The sequence below is a fragment of the Hoplias malabaricus genome, chromosome 16 (assembly GCF_029633855.1).
Source record: "Hoplias malabaricus isolate fHopMal1 chromosome 16, fHopMal1.hap1, whole genome shotgun sequence".
In the NCBI taxonomy this organism is placed as follows: Eukaryota; Metazoa; Chordata; class Actinopteri; order Characiformes; family Erythrinidae; genus Hoplias; species Hoplias malabaricus.
The window spans coordinates 24,790,866-24,814,638 of record NC_089815.1 but is presented as its reverse complement, the minus strand read 5'-3'; the positions used below and the strand labels follow the sequence as shown (position 1 = coordinate 24,814,638).

Here is a 23,773-nt window from a genome sequence, read left to right as displayed (position 1 = left end):
GAGTGTGAGGGACAGGCTGAGGAGGGGCTTCCAGATCACAATCGCATAGACAGACGTTTGGAGCCATTTCCTTACGCTGAATCACATTTGCAGAGGAACCCACAGTGTAACGCATTCGGAATGTGCTCCGGAGCTCAATGGTCTGCTCGAAGAAAGCTTTATAAAGCAGTTTGCTAGGAATCCTGTGTCCTCCCGAGAGGCACCAGGATGAAAGGAGTCATCTCCATAATTCAGAAAGCATTTTGAATGAGAAATACACATGCATTTCGTAATTCTGATGAAGCTTCAGTAGCGTCTGCCTGTGTGCCTAGTGGAACAACTGGCTTTTGATCTGGTCTCCTGATACACAGACCCTATTTTATTTTTCTGAGAGGAACAAGCTGAATACATAGCTTTTGCTTTCTGGTATCATTCAGGCCTGTAATTTCTCTTTCATTTCTCACTTGAGAGTTGGAATCTAGCAGATTGTTCCCAGGAAGACTCAGTTTCAATCATAACAAAGATTTTTTAGTCTTCATTGTCTGGAGATGTAGAAGACAAGCTTAAGCAGCCAGAAGAAAGTCAGTGGATTTACTACAGAGTTATACAAGCTGTGAATTATCAGTAAACTTAGGATACTAAAGTGTCTTGTTGAGAATTAAAATTACGGATATGCCACCAGAAAGCTAGGTTGAAAGTTAGGAGGCTAGCACTATTAGCCTTTATGCTAGCCTCCGTGCATATTTTTGCTCTTACTCTCAAACACATGCAATAAAAATACTTTATTTGACTGGACACATGTTCTGGAAAGTGCTGTACAACTATGCTTTTATGAGTGCTACTAAAATGAAAAGTAGCATGATTAAATATAGCTAAGTGAACGCAACAGCCATATTTAGGCCTTTTTGGATGGTATGCTATTTCATGTTATTAATTTAGTGTGACCAGACGTCCTCTTTTACCCGGACATGTCCTCTTTTTTAGACTTAAAAAAATGTCCGGGCAGAATTTCACAAACGTCCGGGATTTTGTTTTTCTAGAGTTTACATAGAACTTCGAGAAGCGTTTCGTTCACAAACTAGTCCCGCCCTCCCCTACTCCGATTGGTTCGCTTGAGTGAGAAGGGGGTGAGGTGAAGTAGCCTAAAATCTTCTGATTGGCCGGTCTGATTGTAGAGCTACCGTTATTGGTCGATAACCTTCTCTGTAAACATTTAATTGGTCAGTCTGCACGTCAGTAGTCCTTGTTTACGTCAGGCAAAGCTCATGTACCCACCCTCATCTCAAGCAGCTATGCTGAAACGTGAATGTAAGTTCTCGGATGAATTAAAAAAGAAATTCCCATGTTTTCCCATGTGCAAAACTAAAATTATAGGTATTGTTTTAGCTCGGATATTACTTGGTATCAGTCTGAAGACACCGTTTGTGGTCATCTCTAATTCACGTTAGAGTCCTGTAACATTCCTAACTGTGCTTTAAACTCCCACATTCCTTGTTTACAGGAAGATAGAATGAGCAAGTGGATGATGACTTCTATTTCACACTTCACACTTAGTCCCGGTTCACACACCCTGATTAAAATTTAAAGAGCTTTAATTAAAGCTGTGGGCCCTTTGATCTCCAGGTGCCTGAGTTACTCACTGTGTCGAAGCTTTATTTTACAAAGTGCTTTTCCTGGCCTCTCTCATCATCTCAGCTGGCAAAAATGCCACACTTAATAGTGAGCATCAAAGGCTTTAGCAGTTATGAAATGATAATCAAGGCAATCAAAATAGACATTTCTTCTTTTTAATAAAAAAATGAGATGCGTGACGGATGAGCTACGGGGTTTATTTGTTTACTTCTCAAGTCCTTCTCTGAAATATGTTCTCTAACTCTTAAAGCGCTTTTGCAAAATAAGACTTAACTAAAGCCTTAAGCTGAAAGCATCATTCTGGCAAACATTTGGACGACTGGTGAGCACTTTACTGGGCAGCATGGTGGAGCAACATGAAGTGCTGTCACACATCTCCAGAGTCCTGATGTTGTGGGTTCAAAAACCTGCCTCCGGCCATTTCTGTGAACGACTGGATGCTCCAGTTTCCTCTCGTAGTCCAAATACACATGTTGGTAGGTGGATTAGCTACTCGCCTGTGTCCATAGGTGTGAGTGTGTGAATGACTGTGAGAGCGTTATACGTTGTGATGGACTGGCGCATTATCAGTTGATTCTGGGTAGGCTCTGGACACAGGATTAAAGAATTCATTAGCACTATACCATACATTCTCAAAAGTATCTGGACACTTTGTTTACTGATCATCTCCGTTTGAAACCACAAGTTACAACAGCTTCTGCAAGCATTCTATATTGTGGAACTTGTTTGCAAGAATTTGCTTCCATTCACTTACCAGAGCATTAGTGATGTCAGTTGTTATGATAATGAATCACTCCCAAAATCATCTGGTCAAATCCTAATTGGTTCAAGGCATTGCTTGAAAAGAATGTTGTAATATGGTTCCACATATTACATAAAGGGCGGCACGGTGGTGCAGCAGGTAGTGTCACAGTCACACAGCTCCAGGGACCTGGAGGTTGTGGGTTTGATTCCCGCTCCGGGTGACTGTTTGTGAGGAGTGTGGTGTGTTCTCCCTGTGTCCGCGTGGGTTTCCTCCGGGTGCTCCGGTTTCCTCCCACAGTCCAAAAACACACGCTGGTAGGTGGATTGGCGACTCAAAAGTGTCCGTAGGTGTGAGTGAATGTGTGTGTGTGTGTTGCCCTGTGAAGGACTGGTGCCCCCTCCAGGGTGTATTCCCGCCTTGCGCCCAATGATTCCAGGTAGACTCTGGACCCACCGTGACCCTGAACTGGATAAGGGTTACAGATGAATGAATGAATGAATGAATGAATGGTGGCGCAACAAGTAGTGTCGCTGTCACACAGCTCCATGGGGTGAGGAATTGGGTGTGTTCTCTCAGTGTCTGTGTGGGTTTCCTCCGGTTGCTTCTGTTTCCTCCCAAGGTCCAAAAAAAAAACCAAAAAGGTAGGTGATGTGGAAAAATAGGTTCCATGGGTGTGAGTGAATGTGAGTGTGTGTCGCCCTGCGAAGGACTGGCGCCCCCTCCAGTGTGCGTTCCCGCCCTTGCGCTCGTTGATTGTTCTGGACCCACCATAACCCTGAACCGGATAAGTGTTTACAGACAACGAATGAATGAAGGCAATGAATATTATAGTAAATATAAATATTTCTCAGTTGATACGGGTCAATATTATATTAAACAAGAGACAATAAATGTATTGACAGATTATTGAAATAAGTTCACAGCCACTTTAAGATTTCCCTGAACCCTGTAACTTAGGGCAAACCTTAAAATGCACTGACTGTACGTTTTCAATTGAAAGAGGAGAGTTTCACATGGTGAGCCACTGAAATCAAAATCATGCCACCGACAGTAAAATATGCAAGAGCTGCAGTCAACCTCAAATGATTTTATGCTTCATTTGCTGGTGCAGTTTCTCCTTAAAATCAGTAGAACTTACATTTTAGGTCAATGGCATTCAGTTTTAGGCAAATTCTTTCATATTATTCTTCACAGACCCACATGAGGAGTGAACCTCAGCACCATCCTGCAGCTCTCTCTCTCTTTCTCCCTCTCTCCCTCTCTCTCTCTCTCTCTCTCTCTCTCTCTCTCTCTCTCTCTCTCTCTCTCTCTCTCTCTCTTTCTCTCTCTCTCTCTCTCTCTCTCTCTCGTTTCTCTGTAGGATTGTTCTTCTGATCTGCTGCCACTCACTGCTCAGAAGTGCTAGCTCTGAATAAAACCTACGCGAGTGCTAATTTGACCTCATAACAACCCTGTCTCTCTGTGTGTGGAATAATTCTGAGAAATCATCCCCGTTTAATGTTCAAAGCTCATGGACGCCTGTCAGAACCGACTAGCCAGCGACTAATCCTTTCCTCACCTCAAGTTTTCAGCTGAAACGTTGCTGTTTGCTAATCCTCAGCCTCAGCAAATGTGTGCTCAGCAAATTATTTAGACTGCTAATCAAAGGTCATCATATTAATGTAATAAGATATCTCAGTTATTATCACACATAGGACAATATAGTATAAGGTAATAATGATTTGTATCATCATGCTATTTCTGTGGCTAATTAAGTTTCTATATTTCAGCTTTCTATCTGAGCATTCATTCATTCATTATCTGTAACCGCTTATCCAATTCAGGGTCGCGGTGGGTCCAGAGCCTACCTGGAATCATTGGGCGCAAGGCAGGAATACACCCTGGAGGGGGCGCCAGTCCTTCACAGGGCAACACAGACACACACGGACACTTTTGAGTCGCCAATCAACCTGCAACGTGTGTTTTTGGACTGTGGGAAGAAACCGGAGCACCCGGAGGAAACCCACGCGGACACGGGGAGAACACACCAACTCCTCACAGAGAGTCACCCGGAGCGGGAATCGAACACACAACCTCCAGGTCCCTGGAGCTGTGTGACTGCGACACTACCTGCTGCACCACCGTGCCGCCCCTCTACCTGAGCATCCTTTGATAAACATTCAAAACATGTAACTTGAATTTGTAAAATGTGGAACCTGTGCTTTAAAAATCGTTTGATGATGGCATCCGATGTGTTACATTAGCCTTCAGTTTAAATTTGCAGGTGTCTCTGAAGCAGCTGTTTGCTGAGAGCAACAAGAGGGAACAAGAAAACAGCTATCAGAAGACTTCACAAATGAAATTACTAATATTTCATGGAGCTGGAGAGGGGTATAAAAAAGTAGCAACTGTGAAGACCATAACCCAGAAATGGGAGAAACTTGGTTAAATGATATCTTTCCTAAGAAGTGGAAGACCAAGAAAAATAACGGAGAAAACAGCCAGGAATATTGTTTGAGAGCTCAGCAGCAATCCAAAAAAGGTCCTTTGAGAGAAATGAAATAAAAGTCCATATCTCCACCGTGAAGTGCCTTTCTGCGAGGAAAAACATGCCGGAAGCCATAGAGTGCTTCTACACACAAGGCAGCATGGAGTGTGCTAAAGAGCATTTTAACAAAACAGATGATGTTTGAAATGAGGCCAATGTTGAACTTTATGGTCATAATTCATTCATTCATTCATTCATTATCTGTAAGCGCTTATCCAGTTCAGGGTCGCGGTGGGTCCAGAGCCTACCTGGAATCATTGGGCGCAAGGCGGGAATACACCCTGGAGGGGGCGCCAGTCCTTCACAGGGCGACACACACACATACACATTCACACCTACGGACACTTTTAAGTCGCCCATCCACCTACCAACGTGTGTTTTTGGACTGTGGGAGGCAACCGGAGCACACAGAGGAAACCCACGCAGACACAGGGAGAACACACCACACTCCTCACAGACAGTCACCCGGAGGAAACCCACGCAGACACAGGGAGAACACACCACACTCCTCACAGACAGTCACTCAGAGGAAACCCACGCAGACACAGGGAGAACACACCACACTCCTCACAGACAGTCACCCGGAGGAAACCCACGCAGACACAGGGAGAACACACCAATTCCTCACAGACAGTCACCCGGAGGAAACCCACGCAGACACAGGGAGAACACATCAACTCCTCACAGACAGTCACCCAGAGGAAACCCACGCAGACACAGGGAGAACACACCAACTCCTCACAGACAGTCACTCAGAGGAAACCCACGCAGACACAGGGAGAACACACCAACTCCTCACAGACAGTCACCTGGAGGAAACCCACGCAGACACAGGGAGAACACACCAACTCCTCACAGACAGTCACCCGGAGCGGGAATCGAACCCACAACCTCCAGGTCCCTGGAGCTGTGTGACTGCGACACTACCTGCTGCGCCACTGCGCCACCCTTTGGTCATAATTATGGTCATAATTCAAGGTTTTGTGGTGAAAAAAAAAATTACCTATAAGATAAAGAACACCACTAGTCCTTCACAGGGCAACACACACTTACGGACACTTTTGAGTCACAAATCCATCTACCAATGTGTGTTTTTGGACCGTGAACACACCAAACTCTTTTTTTACAAAAACTTATTTTTGTAATAAGATCAGTTATAATTAATGAACGCTGTTAAGTAGCAGAACTGTTCTCTGACATTTTTGCGCAGATAAATAAAAATATTGTGATATAAATTTCAAATAATATCGTACACTTCTCTATCTGCCAGTCAGTGTCAGAAAGGGAGCCATCACATGGTTAACAAATGAAAATAAATAAATCAGTCAGAAACATAGTGACAAGAGCAGTGGTAATCTAGCGTGAGACTAACTCCCGAGACTAAAGCCTGACTGGAACAAAGTCAAAGCCCTGAGCCACAGTGATGGCAGTTTGTCCCTGAGCCAGTTAAGCCCCCTCACCCACTCCGAACTATCCCCTGTCCCCCTCTCCTTGAGACTGGGAGCAGGGAAGACTCCTGAGAGCTGGCAGCCTTCCAGCCTTCTGCACCACCAACATTTCCATTGATCAGAGCAAATGGAAACGTGTCAAGTTTCCACGGCAACTGACATGCCAGTGCAGGGTGGTGTGTGTGTGAGAGAAAGAGAGATGTGCAACTGAAGAATCTGCACAGGGACTGCTTATAGGAGGATGTGTGTGACAATGGAGAGAGAGAGAGAGAGAGAGAGAGAGAGAGAGAGAGAGAGAGAGAGAGAGAGAGAGAGAGAGACCTATATGCAAGGCAGATCCAGTTCAGATTATCCAGTTCAGGGTCGCAGTGGGTTCGGAGCCTACCCAGAATCACTAGATGCAAGGCAGGAACACACCCTGGAGGGGGTGCCAGTCCTACACAGGGCGACACACACACACACCTATGGACACATCTTAAGTCACCAATTCACCTACCATGGTGTGTTTTTGGACTGTGGAAGGAAACCAGAGCACCTGGAGGAAACCCACATGGACACAGGGAGAACACCAAACACCTCATAAACAGTCACCCGGACTCAAACCCACAACCTCCAGGTCCCTGGAGCCGTGTGACTGCGACACTACCTGCTGCGCCACCGTGCTGTCCCTAATATATAAGAGAATAATTTACAGGGCAAATCCAACAAATTTTTTAAATTTTCTGCATAATACATTTTTCCCAACATTGCATACATAACCGCTGATATGTGTGGACTCACTTGCTATGTCTGTGAATGAGATATCCTTGGTTTGAACCATTATTATTGTAAGGACCCAGTCAGAACTGTCCATAGTAGGCCCCACAATGGAAGAACAGGGGCTTCATGGGTTCAAGATGGCTTTGGGTGGGCGGGTTCATGTTCATATTGTGTACATTGTCATAATTTGAATATATATTTTGTGTTTTCAGGTGGGCCATACTGATATCACCCGGGATCCGCCACTGTCCTCACCACTCACCTAAATCTGAATGTACCTTCAGAATACACCTCAACAACTTAAATATGTGGATTTTATGAAAGCATTATTTCTCTTCATGCTTTTGGCATCCATTTTGAGCCTCCATTGATCTCCTGATATGAATAGGGTTTGTGTGCATGGTGATTATGACACCTGTTTATGCATGATGCCTATTTATGGACATGGATTGAGGCTGTTGATTATCTCTGTCAGTACGTTTTAGCCTAGTTTTGCTGTAGAGTATCCTGAGATGCTTCAAGGCATTTCTGTTTATGATTACCACTGCAGTGCTAGCATACTGCGACAAATTTGAGTGGAAAGCTAGGCACTAAAATGTCAAGCAGTGTGAGGGCAGGCAGGTTTTTTGAGGAAAGCCTCATCGTGGTTGGGTGGGAGGGCCTTTGATGGGATTGCAACTCAGGATGAATTCACCGCTGCCTTTGATATTGCTCACTGTTTCATCCTCTGCTTTAAGGCCCACAGCTGTGAACTAGCCACTGTGAGAGCGGCAGGCAATGCTGCTCAACAGAGTCAGCCTTATGGGTAGTCTATATAATGGCTTCCAGACATTACGCTATGCCTCAGGATCAATGGGACTGCCACCACTAGCACTGTAGCAGCTGATTTAAATGCTTTTACAACAGCCTGTAAGGTCCACAGATTTATGTAACCTACACTACACACTACAGGCAGATTATGGCTGTGCTTTGCCCTGCTATATGACAGTTTTATGATAGGACTAGAGACTTAAAGGACCCCTATACAACAAGCCTTCTTGTGATTTATTTTGTCCCCCTGGGTTGCACTCATAATATATGGTGTTATGTGCAAATAGTCATAAATCATTCGTGACACTGTTACTGTACCTTTAAGAGTAACATGTATATTAGTTCTCCTCTGATTAGCTACTATAGGCAGCTTAGAGATTCACCAGTGCCGCAGTGGCATATTTAGAGTACAGTGAGTTAATATTAAATGAGTGACACAATTGTATTGTAAGGAGCACACATTACTGACACAGGAATTCATTTCTGCGCACGCAGCTTTTGTAATCACTGTAGAAAAGCATTACTAACAGAATGGGTGCTTAAGATCAGACACAGTGTCAGGTGTCATGCAGAAGTATATAAAGTCCCCCAGCTATGGACCTGTGATCTTTGGAAAAATAGCTCAATTCAGTACCAATAGGATGATTTGGAGTGGCAGAAACATTCATCAAACATCTGTACATGAACACACTAACATTCATGTGTTTGTATGCATGGAAAGCCTTCTCAGAAGAGCAGATACTATTCCTGCGGCAGACATTCAACCGCAAAAATAGCATTGTAGCACAGTAGCATCTCCTTCTAGACAGGTGCACTTCCAAAACGTGACCACTAGGTGGAGAGCCCCTCCACAGAAATGTCCCGTTAGTGAGTGATACAAAGTGCAAGAAATAAAATAGAAAAATACACGTTACATTAAGGAGGTGAAACTGAAATATTTCTGGTGAATTATTTATTCATAGATTCATTGTTCGTTGGCAGAAAATTAAATGGGTCATCCTGTGTTTATTATGATAAACCTATATTTCATTTGTGTCTATCAGCATTTACTTAACATTACCTGAAAGCATTCACCATTACAACGTATTTCAAGCTCCTAAATATACAACACAAATGTCCTGAATATTTCCTGAAGATCATGAGAAGAAGAAGAAAGTTCTCGTTATCGAGTAATTCACTAAAGTCACTAAACTAAATTATTTTAATGTCAAAACGCAAAAGCCATGTTTTTAAAATGTGGGAGAAGTTTTTGTTCATTAAGTTTGGTTCCTTTTGGTCAAAATAAATACATGCTAAGATTTTTACTACTCTAGCTAAAATTTTCAAAACCTGTGCACTTGCAAATTTTTTGTGCTCTCTGTCAGATTTTGAGTGCAGGTTCTGAACCATTCAGAAGGGGTTAAAGATTTTGCTGTTAGAGCCTCATGCAGTGAGCATTTGTTGGGACCCAGTTTCAAACCAGCCATGACCCATGTAACGTCTGATCTACGCTAATTTATACGTGGCTTTTGTTGTGAAAGCTGAAGAATTACCTCAGACAGAAACTACAGGGGTCTTTCAAACATGGCGTTGAAGATGACTAGTATTTTGGAAAGCTCAGCTTTTCAAATTGAAGTTTGACTTTGGTCATTTTATAGAACATAAATTAATAAATGCTGAACAATTAGTTATTTAATTAATTGTCCGTAACCGCTTATCCAATTCAGGGTCGCGGTGGGTCCAGAACCTTCTCGAAATCACTGCGGGCACAAGGCGGGAAAACACCGCCTGGAGGGGGCGGCATTCCTTCACAGGCTGACACACACTTACACATTCACTCATGGGACACTTTTGAGTACGAACAATATAATATCTATAAAAAACATTTTAATTTTCAAGTTGAATATTCAACTTGATGGGGGGGGGGGGGTGGTGCTGATAACATGCATGTTCAATAGAAATGCTAGTTTTGGCTGTGTTCAGCATTGGAGCTTCTCTAGCATCACTGCTATGCTAACAACATAAGTGCTGTTTCTTAAGTAGGATATTCACCAACGCTACGTGCTCCTCAAAAGTGGAACTGCTCCATAATATTTTCTGATCCAAACATTAAAGAACCGTTTTACGATAAAAGGCTGCCTCTGAGCGAGGTCTCGTTTCTCCCAAAAAAATAAAGCCCTCTCCAGATCCATGAGGGGGCGTCAAAAGCTCGCCTTTCATCACCTGCAGGGCGGATGAAACACACACATACACACACACACACACACACACGCCCCGTACATCAACACCGAGGTCCACACATACGCCCTGAATCCCCGGTGTCAGACAAAAGGGACGCGACCCACTCACTGTCCATGCGGACCGGGGGGAGGACGGCTCTATTTCACCGGCGCTCCCTCACTGCGGCTGGGTTCTGATCCATTCTGAGGAGGGGGATCTCCCACAGACCCACGCTCATGGTGCTGCTCATTTGATAAGGCACATAGGGGACAAAACCGCACATACGAACCGTTATAAAGCCACCTAAGCCGTTTTAATATTGGGCAGCAGCAGTTGGGCAGGATCTGGACACTGCAGAGTAAGTCCGTGTTGTTTTATTCGATTATGCTCGCCTCGGTGTTTGTGCATTTGGAGGCGGATTGTTTTCAAACGAGTTTCATTCTAGAGCCACACCTGCGATTAGCCACACTCTCCTCCGGATGAACTTGGCTTCCCGTGCGAATTGCCGGGCCGTAATTGTACGGACATTTAATGTGGAACGCAAAATACGACCGGCCTGGAAGTCAAGTTCATCCGCCCGTTACCTGCCGTTCAGCTGCGGGTTTGACCATTGATTTGAGCCGCCTTCGCTGTTAAAGCAGTCAGCTATGGTTGTTGTGTATGTGGTGATTTGTGTGATTCCGGAGGGGAGCTGCTTTTGCTGAGATTGTTTTTAATGGATGTAGCAGTAAAGGCAAGGCATCATTAAGAAAGGCAGGGGTTAATATGATCCTCAGGTTCATATTCAGGCCTCTGTGAGCCGTGAACTTTAAGGGCATTCTCAAATAATGATAAAATAGAAGCCATATCGTGAGCAAAATCAGCAGTTAGTGCCAGGGCAAAGTATTTTTGGCTTTGAAACTGCAGTCTGAAATGAGCAAATTCAGACCACCATTTTCTTACATCATAAACCAGAGGAACCAATCCTGTCAATTTGTGGGGGTGGGGCTTATAAGCTGTAATTGAGTGGCAGAGGGGTAATTGCAGAGAGAGTGTGATTAGTTGTACAATCTCGGATCTGTGTTTAGGTGCAAATCCAGTTAAACCTAAGCCGGTTTTTAGGGGATGATTTTTACCTTTATTAATGTATATTAATATTGTTATTATAAACATTTCATGTTATTATATTCAATGTGGCAGTTTGTGTAAAGTGCTAGGGTCATTTTCAATTTTCCTGATAGCCAGAGAGCGCCTCTAACATTGCTGGGGTCTGATGAGGTCATGCATGTTTCTCAAATGTCAACCAGTCCCTTATTAACACTTTAACATCTTTTGTAATTCACTGCTTAGAAGAAATGCACCCCATGGCTGTGTTTACAGTAAGAGCCCCCCCCCCCCCCCCCAAATCACGTTTACTCTGGTGGGCTTGTGCAGTCTGATCTCTAGTGTAGGTTTAGTTAATTAAGTGTAGGAGCTTTCATCAAATATGCTGGAGTTCAAAGGAGAGGGTTGGAATGATTTTTAAAGAGGCCTTCCCACACAAACCTGCTATGTTATGGAATATTTAGCTCTAAAGCATCACATTCTTCAGCCTCAAACCTTTGACAGAATTCATGTTTTTGTCCATTGCTACCAGTCCCAAATAATCCTCTCAAACATTGTAAATCCCAGTGGTGTCCAAGAAGCCATTGATCAAGATGTGGCTGAGGATTTGGCTGTTTGCGGTCCTGAACGCTGGTCAGAAAAGTAAAGCATTTTATTCTTTTAAGCCACAGTGTAAACTTATTTTGAATCCAGATGTGAGGTAAACAACACACACGCTTTATCTTCTCTGTTGTGTCTACTGCTGTCTGAGTGATTATGATGGTCATTTATGGCTAGTGTGGATATCAGCCAGAGTCCTGAGTATTCCCATCAGTAACAGAGAGGCATGTGCTATCTGATATGGGCAGGGCCTTGGATTGAGATTCCTGGAGCGACTATTGGAGAGTGAATGGACTGAGGTGGTTACTGGGGCTTTAGTGCATTAGGACAGTTTCTTCCACTTGCTACAGCCTTCTACAGTGTCACCAAGAAGCCATATCGGCTTCTTAGGTCACTGAACTCCTGGTGCATACTGTTCTCTTGGGAGAATTACACTTAAATGGCAGCTTTGCCACATCATTGCCAATGATTTTCTATAAGACGAACTGTAATTCTAATAATCACTCCAGCCATTGAAACAGTTGTTACCTTTCCATGCTTCCTAACAGAAAGACAGGAACACTGCTGTGAGTATGGATTACGTTCAGGAACACGGGTGAGGTCAGGTACTAATGTTAGATGATTTGTTCTGGATTAATGCCACCCTTCCTAGTGGTATTGGAGAGTGAATACGGATCTACCGCTCTGCAGGCAGAGTTTGAAGGTTTATACCCATTTAACCCATGCTTGGCGTTGAACATGGTAAGCTTAGGCTCAACAAGATTGCTCTGTGTATATTTGTGGCTAACAAGTAGGCTATGTTGGGGTGAAGCAAATCAAAACCTTGTTAGCTTTCCTGATTTCAAAACTGTGGATTTTAATGGTATACTGAGTTGAAGCCAATGGCTTGTAACAGTGTTGTGTGCTGATAATGTTCTTTACTGTTGTTTGTCATTTGCAAGAGGGTTAAGTGAGCTGTTTGTGCGCTCCCACTCATGTTGTATGGCTTTTGTTTTTTTGGATGTGATTTATGGGTGGGGTCTCCATAGAAACTAACAGCATTCTTCCACTTCAGTGAATGGTTTTGAGGCCAACACTTTGAATGGTCACATAAATAAAACGTTGAATTCAGTGGTCTCTCTTCATGTGAATTTCTGTACTTGTATAACTGAACTTTGTAACATTTGCATGGGAAATATAGACAAGCTGATAAAAACAAGTAACAATTGGTCTTTTGTTGGATTTGTGTGCTCATGTTGCAGCTTTTTGTTTTTTTCTTGGACAGCAATAGTATATAAACCTGTATATGGTGTACACTCGTTTGGCGGTAGACGTGAATAGCCTGTGGTTATGACGTCTGTATATTTGTCACATACTAGAAGCCACAGTCTATCTCTGTCTAAGGCTGATAGGTTTCCATGGTCCATCTTTCTAAAGCAAAGGAAGGTTATGGCTGTGTTAGACTACTGGTTCCATGTCTGCTCCTGCACCAAGGTCACCCCGCAGTGTGTAGCCTGCAGGCATATGCAGTCTTCAATAGGCGTATAAATCAGTGGGTGGAAGGTCTATTAGTTTATGCCCAGGGCTGTGTTGCTGTTCCTGTGCAGTGACTAGTGGTCAGTGGGAGTCCTGTTATTCACAGGGTCCTGGAACAGGGCACCAGTTTGACATTTAATGGGGTACTATGTGGTGTCAGGGTTTAGCATGCTAACTAGCAGTCATCAAAGAAGGATGACTCAATGAGCGCCTATGGAAAAAAACTCCAGGCAAGCTGGTGGACAGTCATATGATGCATTAGCTTCTTCACGTACATAGACAAGTATGCATCTCATGTCATATGCCCATTGGCCCCTATTTTTAAAGCAGAATTCCATTCATATTTTAAAAATAGCTGAATAACCCAATCATTGAAAGAAACTAATTCAAAGAAGCTGAGTGTGAATGGTCCATTGTAGAGAAACTTAGACTCAGACTCCTTTACAGTGGTGGTGATAAGAACCAAGGATCTGTAATGCATACATAGCCATTTTAGTTAGTATCCAAAAGACCAGCAAAACTATTCATGATGTTTATATGTAATGTTAATTATGGTATGTAATTATGTAATTATATGGTGGAATTAAGCAAAAACACTAGCCCAAAAATGTATTTAAGGGTATTGTTGTGTATCTCTGACCGTTTTATGTATTACCTTACTGTGAAGGAGTTTTTGAGGCCAATGGTTTTCTTGTTCTTTTCACCACCCCTGTAAACAATCATAAATTGTGAAGTTTCCCTACAACAGAGCTTTTAGTTGTATTCACACAAATATTTCTGAACACAGTAATATGCAGAAAAAACAGCTAGTGGTTGTTTATAAAGCATTGATGAAACACAGCTGCTGGCTTTGCCTCAGTTTCTTCACTTCTTTTTAACCTCATTTTCTTCACTGCAACCCCTGGTCATGGCAGGTGAGAGCAGATATTGATCGGGTTACTGATATTAATATTGTGCAGGGAACATGTTAACCATCTGATGCATGATAACTAAACTCTCTTAAAATGACCCTGTCTAATATGTCTTATTGCCTTTAAGAAAAAAAAAAGATGTATTATGTGAATATTTTTATGGCTCATAACACATTTTTACCTCATACATGGTTGCTTCCATGATTTGGAGCTTAAGCTACAATGCTAATATTGCTAACAAACACTAGATCAGTCCTCTCTAACTACATCCTGATCTTAACTGAGGTTGTGCTAATTGGTCAATGCCATTTAGTTCACAAAAGCTTAGCTTAAGCTGATAGCTGCAGCTCATTTAAGTCAAATCAACATTTGTTAGGTTGGTATGAGTGTTGAAAACATCATAATTTACCACATGTAACCTGAGGTAACAGGTAGCTTCAGTGCTAAATGGTATTAGCATTTTCGACAACACCTGCCTTTTCTGACTAGCTTAGGAGCTATATGCTTAGTAAGAGGGTATTCTGTTTGAATGTTTGGAAGTATACATTCATCCTTACTGTTTACTTTCAATTGTCCAAAGAGATATAATAATATTTTAAAAAAATTAAGATTTACCAGAATTAACCAGATTGACTCTGGCCCATTACAAGGTGCTGCTCCAGCCCAGTAAATTTCTCTGCCATTACACAGCTTATCTTCAATCAGCTTCTCCACATAGGGAGCAGTGTTCTGATTGACTTAGCCTGTGTTTAGTGGACATTTTGATGTGTGGCTAAAGCTAGCACATAGTAAGGAAATGAGCTGGGTGGTGCTTTTTTATTGGTGCTTGCAGTATTGTTGCTGTTAATGGGGCTGGTTTAAGAGCTGCTACAGTTTGAGGTGCTTGTAAAACATGAGCAAAAAAAACAGGGCTCTTTTTGGCTTCCAGTTTGTGCTTTGATACAGAACCCTCTTTCAAGTCTCATACATTGAGCTATTAACGCAGGATTGATATGGGTCATATTAATGGGGCCATGTCCTTCATTTATTTTGCCTGTATTTTCTTTACTTTAAAAAAAATTAAGTTTTGTAACAAAAACTGTGATCTTTAATTTTTACATGACTATGTTTAAACTTCCATTATCTATTGCTGCATTAAAAAAAGTAGCTCCCAAAACACACCTTATTACTTTAAAAAAAGAGTGGATTAGACTAAACTGCTGTCAGCTGACGAGGCAGAAGGAATCACAAATGGCAGTAGATTTGTAGCAGAGTTTGTAGCAAACTATTCAGAAGACATAGACTGGAGAGTGTATGTTGTTTTAAAACGTTGACAGCTAATATGGATAAATGGTGTGAAAAGTCTTTGAGATGGGCGCTCTAACATATCTCAGTGACAGTTTAGTTTTAAGGACCAAATTTGGCACGGTGTCTTAAAGCTCCCTCCCAGCTTAGAGGGAGCATCATGAGCTTTTCAAAGCCACTCTTTGTCACTTGTACTTTCTTTCCTCCAGCTCTCAGCATACTCTTCCTCACCAGGCTCAGAGCAGCCGTCTCACTGAAATCTGCTGAAAGGCATGAAATGATGGAACTGTGAAAGCAGGAAAGAAGGCAATGTTCAGGTCGGAGTCCAGCGTGAAGTGCTTCTCAGTCGAGTGGAAATACATCTGTTTTAGCTCATTGCGTGTTTGAGATTATTTCTAAAGGCAAGAAAAATGCTTTGAATTCCAGCTTTCCCTGGGCCTGACTCTGACAGTGACAAAGTTTCGATTGGACCTTAATTGGTGGAAGATGTTGTTAATTTAAAAAATGCTTGAAACCATAAAAGTACTGGAGAATAATGTTCTGTTTTGTTATTTTTTTTCTGCATGGCCAGAGACGTAATGTTCATGAAGTGTTTTGAATTATCTGCCATTTTCAACCGGCGGAAATGAATTAGCCTAGTGCTGGATATCAGAACTGTTTGCAAAACAATAGCCCCAGGAGGGATAACACAGCTAGCTTTGCATATATGTTAGCATTATTTAAAAAGCTCATTTACTACAATTTGTTAATTCATTTTTGGTGGCTTCCTGTTAAGGTTACAATCACTTCTTCCATGTTGGGTTCACAGTTTGGAAGATAAACAATGGATCCATACGTTATTGTAAAGACATGTTTAGCAGGCTGAAAATGCACAACAAGAGGGCGCTATTAGCACTCAAGATATTCAGCCCGAGTGACAAGACACAGGAAACAATTATGATCTCATAAACGTACAAAATGAGTTAGTACAGAATCTCGAATTCATCCAAACCAAATAAAAATATTGTATATGTCCACAACATGCTTAGCTTCTTAAAATCAAAATTTTGATATCGATCAGGCCCTAATATGAGACATGAACAATGGGGTAGTGAACTGAAGTCCACACTGGCCTTGAGGTCCTGCTGTTGTTGGGCTAGACGTGTGGAGAGTCAGCGTCTGATTACTGCGCTAAATTTACATGTGTGAGGAAAAACAAAAAAACAAAGTCCATTTAGAACAGAGACTCACTGGCATTAAAAATATCCATTCAGAGACAGGAAGCTTATCCTCTGGAAAACAACAGACACTTTTTGAGACACAACATATTTCATAGACGGCCTTATTCAAGGACAAGCACTTTTAGTGATATTTCTAATCTTCTTGTGGTGAAATGTCTATGAATATCAAAATCTACCAGAGGGAAAACAGCTCAGACACATGTGGAAAGACTGAGAAGGTAGAAGAGCTGCACATTTTATCATCGTTGTAGGAAGAAAACCACAGATCTTCATTTTTAAAAATGACATTTACAGTTATTTTTTACATTGATGAACCAATAGAAATGCTCCAAAATACCTTAAGAAACGTAAGAAACTTGGTATTGTACATTCCTGGTTGTATTTATGTTGTAATATTCTGAATTTTAATAATGAAAGTTTATGTATTACGTTATTTATCATATTCATGGAAACATAAAAACAGAAAAATAAAAATGTAGCATCCACAAAACAAGGAAAATCAACTCTGATACCACACTTAAACAATCTGTCAGTCAGTTCAGTATTGTGATAGTGGCATGACCTCTCTGTGCCTGAGGGCCGGAGTAGCCCTGAGACCTGGTCATTGTTTGTGCTGGTTGTAGTTAATGAGCATGCGACGGCTGGGAATTAGTGTTTGGACGCTGTGAGACATATGATCTTCATTTCCTGAATGGCTGGGAGTCTGCAGCTGACTGTCTCTCATAGGATCAGGTTCGGGCCAAGACGTTGACCAAGCCAGTGACAATGTGAGGTTATGTAATATACGCTGCGGCTACTCTGACCCACTAACCCTGACCACACTGCTGCAGAGACTGACCGGTGCTGTGGCCTGTTAGCCGCTGGGGTTTTGAGTGTGGTGGTCTTTGTAAGGGCCGCTGTTTTTGCTGTAGCAGCTGAGAGCTTTATTGAGCCGGTGGGCCGAGCTCTGCAGCGTTTTGTGCTGCATCCTGTCGTGTCATCCCATGAGTGAAAAATGCTGAGTGGACGCCCCCTGCCAGTGTGTGTGTGTGTGTGTGTTCGTGTTCTGTACTGGCAAGGCACAGCTTAGTGTGGCACTGACCCCTAGCACCTGATTATGATCAGATGGCTACTGGGATTGATGCTAAAAATGGTCTTTTATTTTTATTCAATGCTAAGTCATTTGAAATCTAGTCTCCACTACCAAGGAATGAAGAGCCTCTCATACAAAGATTATTCATTCATTCATTGTCTGAAACCACTTATTCAGTTCAGGGTCGCGGTGGGTCCGGAGCCTACCCGGAATCACTGGGTGCAAGGCAGGAACCAGGTCCACCAGTCCTTCACAGGGTGACAAACATTCACTCACACCTATGGACACTTCTTGAGTTTCCAATCCACCTACCAACGTGTGTTTTTGGACAGTGGGAGGACACCCACACGGACACAGGGAGAACACACCACACACCTCACAGACAGTCACCCGGAGGAAACCCACGCAGACACAGGGAGAACACACCACACTCCTCACAGACAGTCACCCGAAGGAAACCCACACAGACACAGGGAGAACACACCACACTCCTCACAGACAGTCACCCAGAGGAAACCCACACAGACACAGGGAGAACACACCACACTCCTCACAGAGAGTCACCCGGAGCGGGACTAGAACCCACAACCTCCAGGTCCTTGGAGCCATGTGACGCCTCCATACAAAGATACCTTTTTAAATAAATAAATAAATGAATGAATGAATGAATGAATGAATTACTAATGTTATAAGTAATGTCACAGTTACGAAGCTCCAGGGTCTTGAGGTCCTGGGTTCAGTCCTAGCTTTGAGTCACTGTGTGTGAAGAGTTGGCTGTTGAGTTGGTGTTTTCCCTGTGTCTGTATGGGTATCCTCCAGGTGTTCTGGTTTCCTCCCACAATCCAAAAACACATGCTGATACGTGGATTGAATGTGTTATGTTGTTCAAAGATCCAAGTGACTGGGTGAGTGTGTGATGCCCTGTAACGGACTGGTGCCCTGTTTGGGGTGTGTTCCTGATGCCCAATGCCCAAAGAGCAGGCTTGGGACACATCGCGACTCTGGTCAGGATGAAGCAGTTACAGAAGATGAATGAATGAACGTTCATGAGGATCTATGCAACGATACAATAAGGAATTGAACCTTAGAGTCAGGGATTAGGCAAAATTTATGTAGAGGATTTCAAAGTATACAGGCCATGGGGGGGGGGGTGCAGGGGGGTGTTAAATAAAGACGGGGCACAGATTTGGATGCTGCAGCAGGACGACAGCATACCGAGAATAGTGCCGTACTGCTTTCTTCTACTCCACACTCATTCACTCCTGTCTCCTGTTTGTACAAGTGGTGTGTGTTATATGCGGAGGGGTGCTGAGAGCGAGGGGGGGGCCATGTTAAGATGGGAAACACATGGCAGTCTGCAGGGTGTCAGGGAAAGGGGCAGGGCAGGGGCAGAATCCAGGCATTCCTCTTTTCCCTCGTGGCACACCTCCTCATCTTTCAAAAGCTCAGACCCTCGTCCTTGGGAGTGAGGTTGGAATCCAGGGGTCAGGCAGACGGTGTGGGATCTTTTAGGAAACGTACGCCTGTCCCTTACAGAGAAGTGAGAGGGTGGGACATGTGTCTGTCATCGTTAGACCCATAGAGTGTCATGCTTCAGATCTGGGATCAGTTTTGTTTGCTGTCCTTAATCCATTAATACCCTAACACTGGATCTGGAGACCCTCTGGTGTGTTGGTGTTTTACCTTGCTCTGATCTAGCCACACTATATGGACAAAGGTTTATGGAAACCCGCTTGTCCAATAGCTTCTACTCTTAAGAGAAGTCTCTACAGTAATATTGGAATACATCTGTGAGGATGTGGAATGGTAAAACTCCATGAGTACCTAAGCGCGGTCAGTTATTAAGTGTTTAGTTCTGGGTTGAGGGGGTTGGATGGTATTGCATTGTATCGTACCATCACACCGCAATTGCCCCTGGTAGTTTGGTGCAAAAGGCCAGAGTTTAAATGCCCTGTGGTAGCTTGCAGAGCACAATTTCCTCCGGGTGCGCCGGTTTCCTCCCACAGTCCAAAAACACACGTTGGTAGGTGGCTTGGCGACTCAAAAGTGTCCGTAGGTGTGAGTGTGTGAGTGTGTGTTGCCCTGTGAAGGACTGGTGCCCCCTCCAGGGTGTATTCCTGCCTTGCACCCATTGATTCCAGGTAGGCTCTGGACCCACCGCGACCCTGAACTGGATAAGGGTTACAGATAATGAATGAATGAATCTAAAAGGCCATTCTGTATCCAGGATATACACTGTGTCTCTGAGACTCCCAGAGTCTTAAGATATTCTTCTCAGCTATTCCTCACTCTCCCACCATCCAGATTTAAGCAGAAAGGAGATCGGGCCGTTTTAGTCGTGACCCCAAGAGTGTGGAGCTGTTGGACAACAGGGCGGCGCTGCCGCACTTTAATTCACTGGCTTATGAAAGTACCTGTATTCTTTAATACAGTCTATAATTCATCTATATTTAGAGCTTTTATGACTTTGCTTTTGTTTATTAACTGCTGTATTGCACTTTTGTGTACACTGCGTGCTTATAAAACTGCTATGTAAATAGAATCAAGTTGAAATATGTATAAATACTGGATGAAGCTCTATCACTGCAGAGAACGCCGATCCACTGCTTCCCAGCCCAATACTGAGGGGCTTTAGATGCCATTCTGACTAACTCTTGGCACTGAGCATGTGCAGCTGCTTCAGTTCTGTTGTCAGAAATATCAGAGGATATTTTAAAATAATATCCTCATGTACTTAGAGAAACTGTAAACAGAATATGGCTTAACTCTGACAATAAGTGTAGGACAGGAGGTTGGGAAACACGGAAACAAGGATTATATCATGACACACAAGTTGTATATTATCTCAAGTGTTTGAGTTGCCGGATTCGGTCTCAGATTAGGGCTGACTTATCCTCTGTTAATATCCAGTGGTGAGAAGCCAGAGGTGGGGCTTACTGGAGTGTGTTTTGAGTTGTTAGTGATGCCTCTTTGTAAAATGAGATTTGTTCAAATGCTGGAAGAATTACTGCAGTTTCCTCCAGAGCTGAGCCTTTGCTTACTCAACAAAAAGCTTTGATTAAACTCTCACGAGAGTCCATCCTGTTACCTTTAGTCCAGATTAGTGTTTTCTTTCTCTCTCTAATGGAATGTGCCATCTTAACTTGGCTGTTAGCACTTGGCTACAGTTCTCCACTATATTTCCTGGCTTTTTCTGCTTCTACGTAGAGCTGGAAGTGATTTGGACGTAAGTAACACTGCTTGGAATCTGGATTAAATGTCATAGAGCTTTTGGTAGAGGTCTTACATACAGGACGAACATCTGGGCTGTGGAAGACGACGGGACCGTAAATCTTTTCCACCATTTGTTGCCGTACGGATGAAATTACCACAGAAAAAGAGCGAGGAGTCTGGAGCACCGCAGCACAGGCTCGTTCCTCGTTACACGCCAAGGGAAAGAATAAAGAAACTATGGGAACTGGTGGTAATGTGTGTTTTGTGGGTGCAAATGTGAACATAAACTGCACTGATGTGAGACAAAAGGGAAGGATCTGAAAGCCTCCCCATTCACAGTGTTCAGTTTCAACTGAAAATGCACAGAAACTCCGGATACTGGAGTGAAAACACAGCAACTCGCTTTAGTGAAAGAAACGCAGCTTCCTTCCAACTTCTTTGTCTTCCTGAAAGATGTATCTCACTCATATTCTCTCTCTCTCTCTCTCTCTCTCTCTCTCAGGATGTCTGAAGCATTGGCACAGCAGGAGAGGCTCCAGGCCATAGCAGTAAGTCCGAAGCTAATGCCACATGTTCCCAGGCCCCGGACTGCAGCTCCTCTCGCGGAATCACAGAACATAATCTCTGAAGAAAAATCAGATTTACACAAGTCCCCCTTGCTCCAAACAGCCATTCTGCCAAAACATGTCTTACAATCAGGTCCAAAAAACTAACTAGCTTGAGTTCTGGCTCACATTGACATAAGAGTGGGATGGAGTTAATCACTGGTCATTGAGCAAGTCTTTGACAAGAATAGGACCCACCCAAAAAAATCTTTTACTTTTACCTCAGGTTTACAGTGACTCTGGTATATAACGTCCAGAAAGCAGAAAATGATGTCGCACCCATTAATAATCAGCTGATTCTGCTGTTGACGCCAAATTATGTCCAGTCCTGAAATCCTAAAAAAACACCACTGAAGACTCATGAATGAACCTTTAAAAGAAATACTTTTTTTGGTTGATCATTAGTTTTTAGCAATTTTTTTCAGCTGTGTTTTGAAACAAGGCTGATCTCTGGTCAGTAAAGCTCTTCCTGGACAAAGTAGAAGTACCAGGCCTCTTTTAGGTCTAACAGTGAGTAAACAGTATATAAGTGCTGTGTACAAAGTCACGTTTCAGACTCCCCAACCTTCTCCCTGTTGCCAGAGGGAGGACCCCTGCTCCTTTATGTGATGTTTTTCTCAGGCCCACCCTAAAGTGTGTATACACACCCACGCATGCAATTATAAACCCATAGCCCCCAACTCCATCCTCCTCAACAGGAAGGAACCCAAAGGACATAATGCACCCTAACTATATTGATCTGGAAGCAACAAAGATGCCTGCACAATACAAGCAAAGAATTTTCTCCTATTTGAAATACACAGACTGACCAATTTTCATATTCTTGGAAATATAATATTAATACATTACTGTGGAATACAAATTCTCAGTTATGATGTGTTTTGTTCTCAGGAGAAGAGAAAGAAACAAACAGAGATCGAGAACAAGAAGCGGCAGCTGGAGGACGACCGCAGACAGCTACAGCACCTCAAGGTAAGACAACAGCCACACCAGGTCATCTCTGAGGTAACATATGGAGCTCCATCACGCCACAGAGTGCAGATCCAGTGCTCCACAGCTCAGTGCTGGGGCCCTTTTATTTCTCTGGCTGACACAGCAGTGGGCAGGGTGGCCTTGGGCTCGTGCAGCTACCTGCTATTTTAAATGTAAAATGTGCTTTTATTGTCAGTGCACAACAATACAATGTAACTGTAGCTCCACATTTAACCCATTTGTGGCAGCGAACACAGACACACACACACAAAGCTACAGGCAGCAATCCCAGTGCCCAGGGAGGAGTTGTTAGGTTAGGTGCTTTGCTCAAGAAAAGCCCTGTTGTACCTTCACTGTCCCCGCCCCCAATTTTCCTGCTGATTGAAAGCTTCAAACCGTCCCAACCCTTTCCTGTGGAGGTGATACAAGCTGTGTGGAACTGAACAGCTGTGTCGGCAGTGGGTAAACCTTAAAATAACCGAACACTCTCGTTATTAGGGGTGTCTGGAAATGTGTGTGAAAATAGCTTTCATGTCATTGGTGATGGCGAACATATGAAAGGTAGGCAGCAGGGTAAGATGTGGAGCTCAGTGTCTGTAAATGTCTCTAGAGCCAAAGCCCAAGTATTATTATCGATGATGTTTACTTGCTTTGCTTTCACTTATTCATGAGGGCTGCGCTGTTTGCTGGGCCTTTCGTCCTGTGCCAGTAAATGGTCTGCTATTTTGGCAGTGTTTCTACTAACGGCAGGGGGAACTGAGGCAAGTCATGAAAGTTTTAGGGAGTTGGGGGAGCTCTCCGGGTTGGGCACAGCAGGGGAGTCCTATGGGATCAACGGGAATTGAGCTGCAGTTTTGGGGCATCTCAATGTGAAAGTGTTGCAGAGGTACAAGCCTCAGCCAAGGACACTCATCCCTCACACACAGGAAGAAGAAGAAACTGTTTTTGGGAGTGGGGTGATAGGACATCCTGTTTTGTGCAAGGGGGGGGGGGGGCACAAAGCTTCCTCTCACTAAATAGGCCTTGATGTCCCGTAGTTTTGGTGCCTCTGGGTTTTTTGAAAGTCTTTTGAGGTCCAGAGGACTTTTCATGGTCATTTTATTCAGAGTTAACTTTTTAACTTTTTTTTTTGGGCATTGTTTTTAACAGACCAGTTAAGTGACTTGGATATTACGTTCTCTTACCTAAGGGCACTTAAG

General features: G+C 43.3%; 1 protein-coding gene across 3 annotated transcripts in view; it reads left to right on the top strand.

Annotated features, from left to right (window-relative positions):
• The first annotated feature begins 10,155 nt into the window (after positions 1-10,155).
• palm1a (paralemmin 1a) overlaps positions 10,156-23,773 on the top strand; it is a 33,618-nt gene continuing 20,000 nt past the window's right edge. Inside the window, exons 1-3 of one of the 3 annotated variants that reach the window (XM_066647403.1) lie at positions 10,156-10,457; positions 21,500-21,545; positions 22,494-22,574. In XM_066647403.1, coding sequence (XP_066503500.1) covers positions 21,501-21,545; positions 22,494-22,574 — 126 coding nt within the window. In that variant the 5' untranslated portion in view covers positions 10,156-10,457; position 21,500. Of the gene's footprint in view, positions 10,458-20,866; positions 21,011-21,499; positions 21,546-22,493; positions 22,575-23,773 lie in introns of those variants that run through there. The other 2 variants (XM_066647402.1, XM_066647404.1) reach the window with 2 other exon arrangements.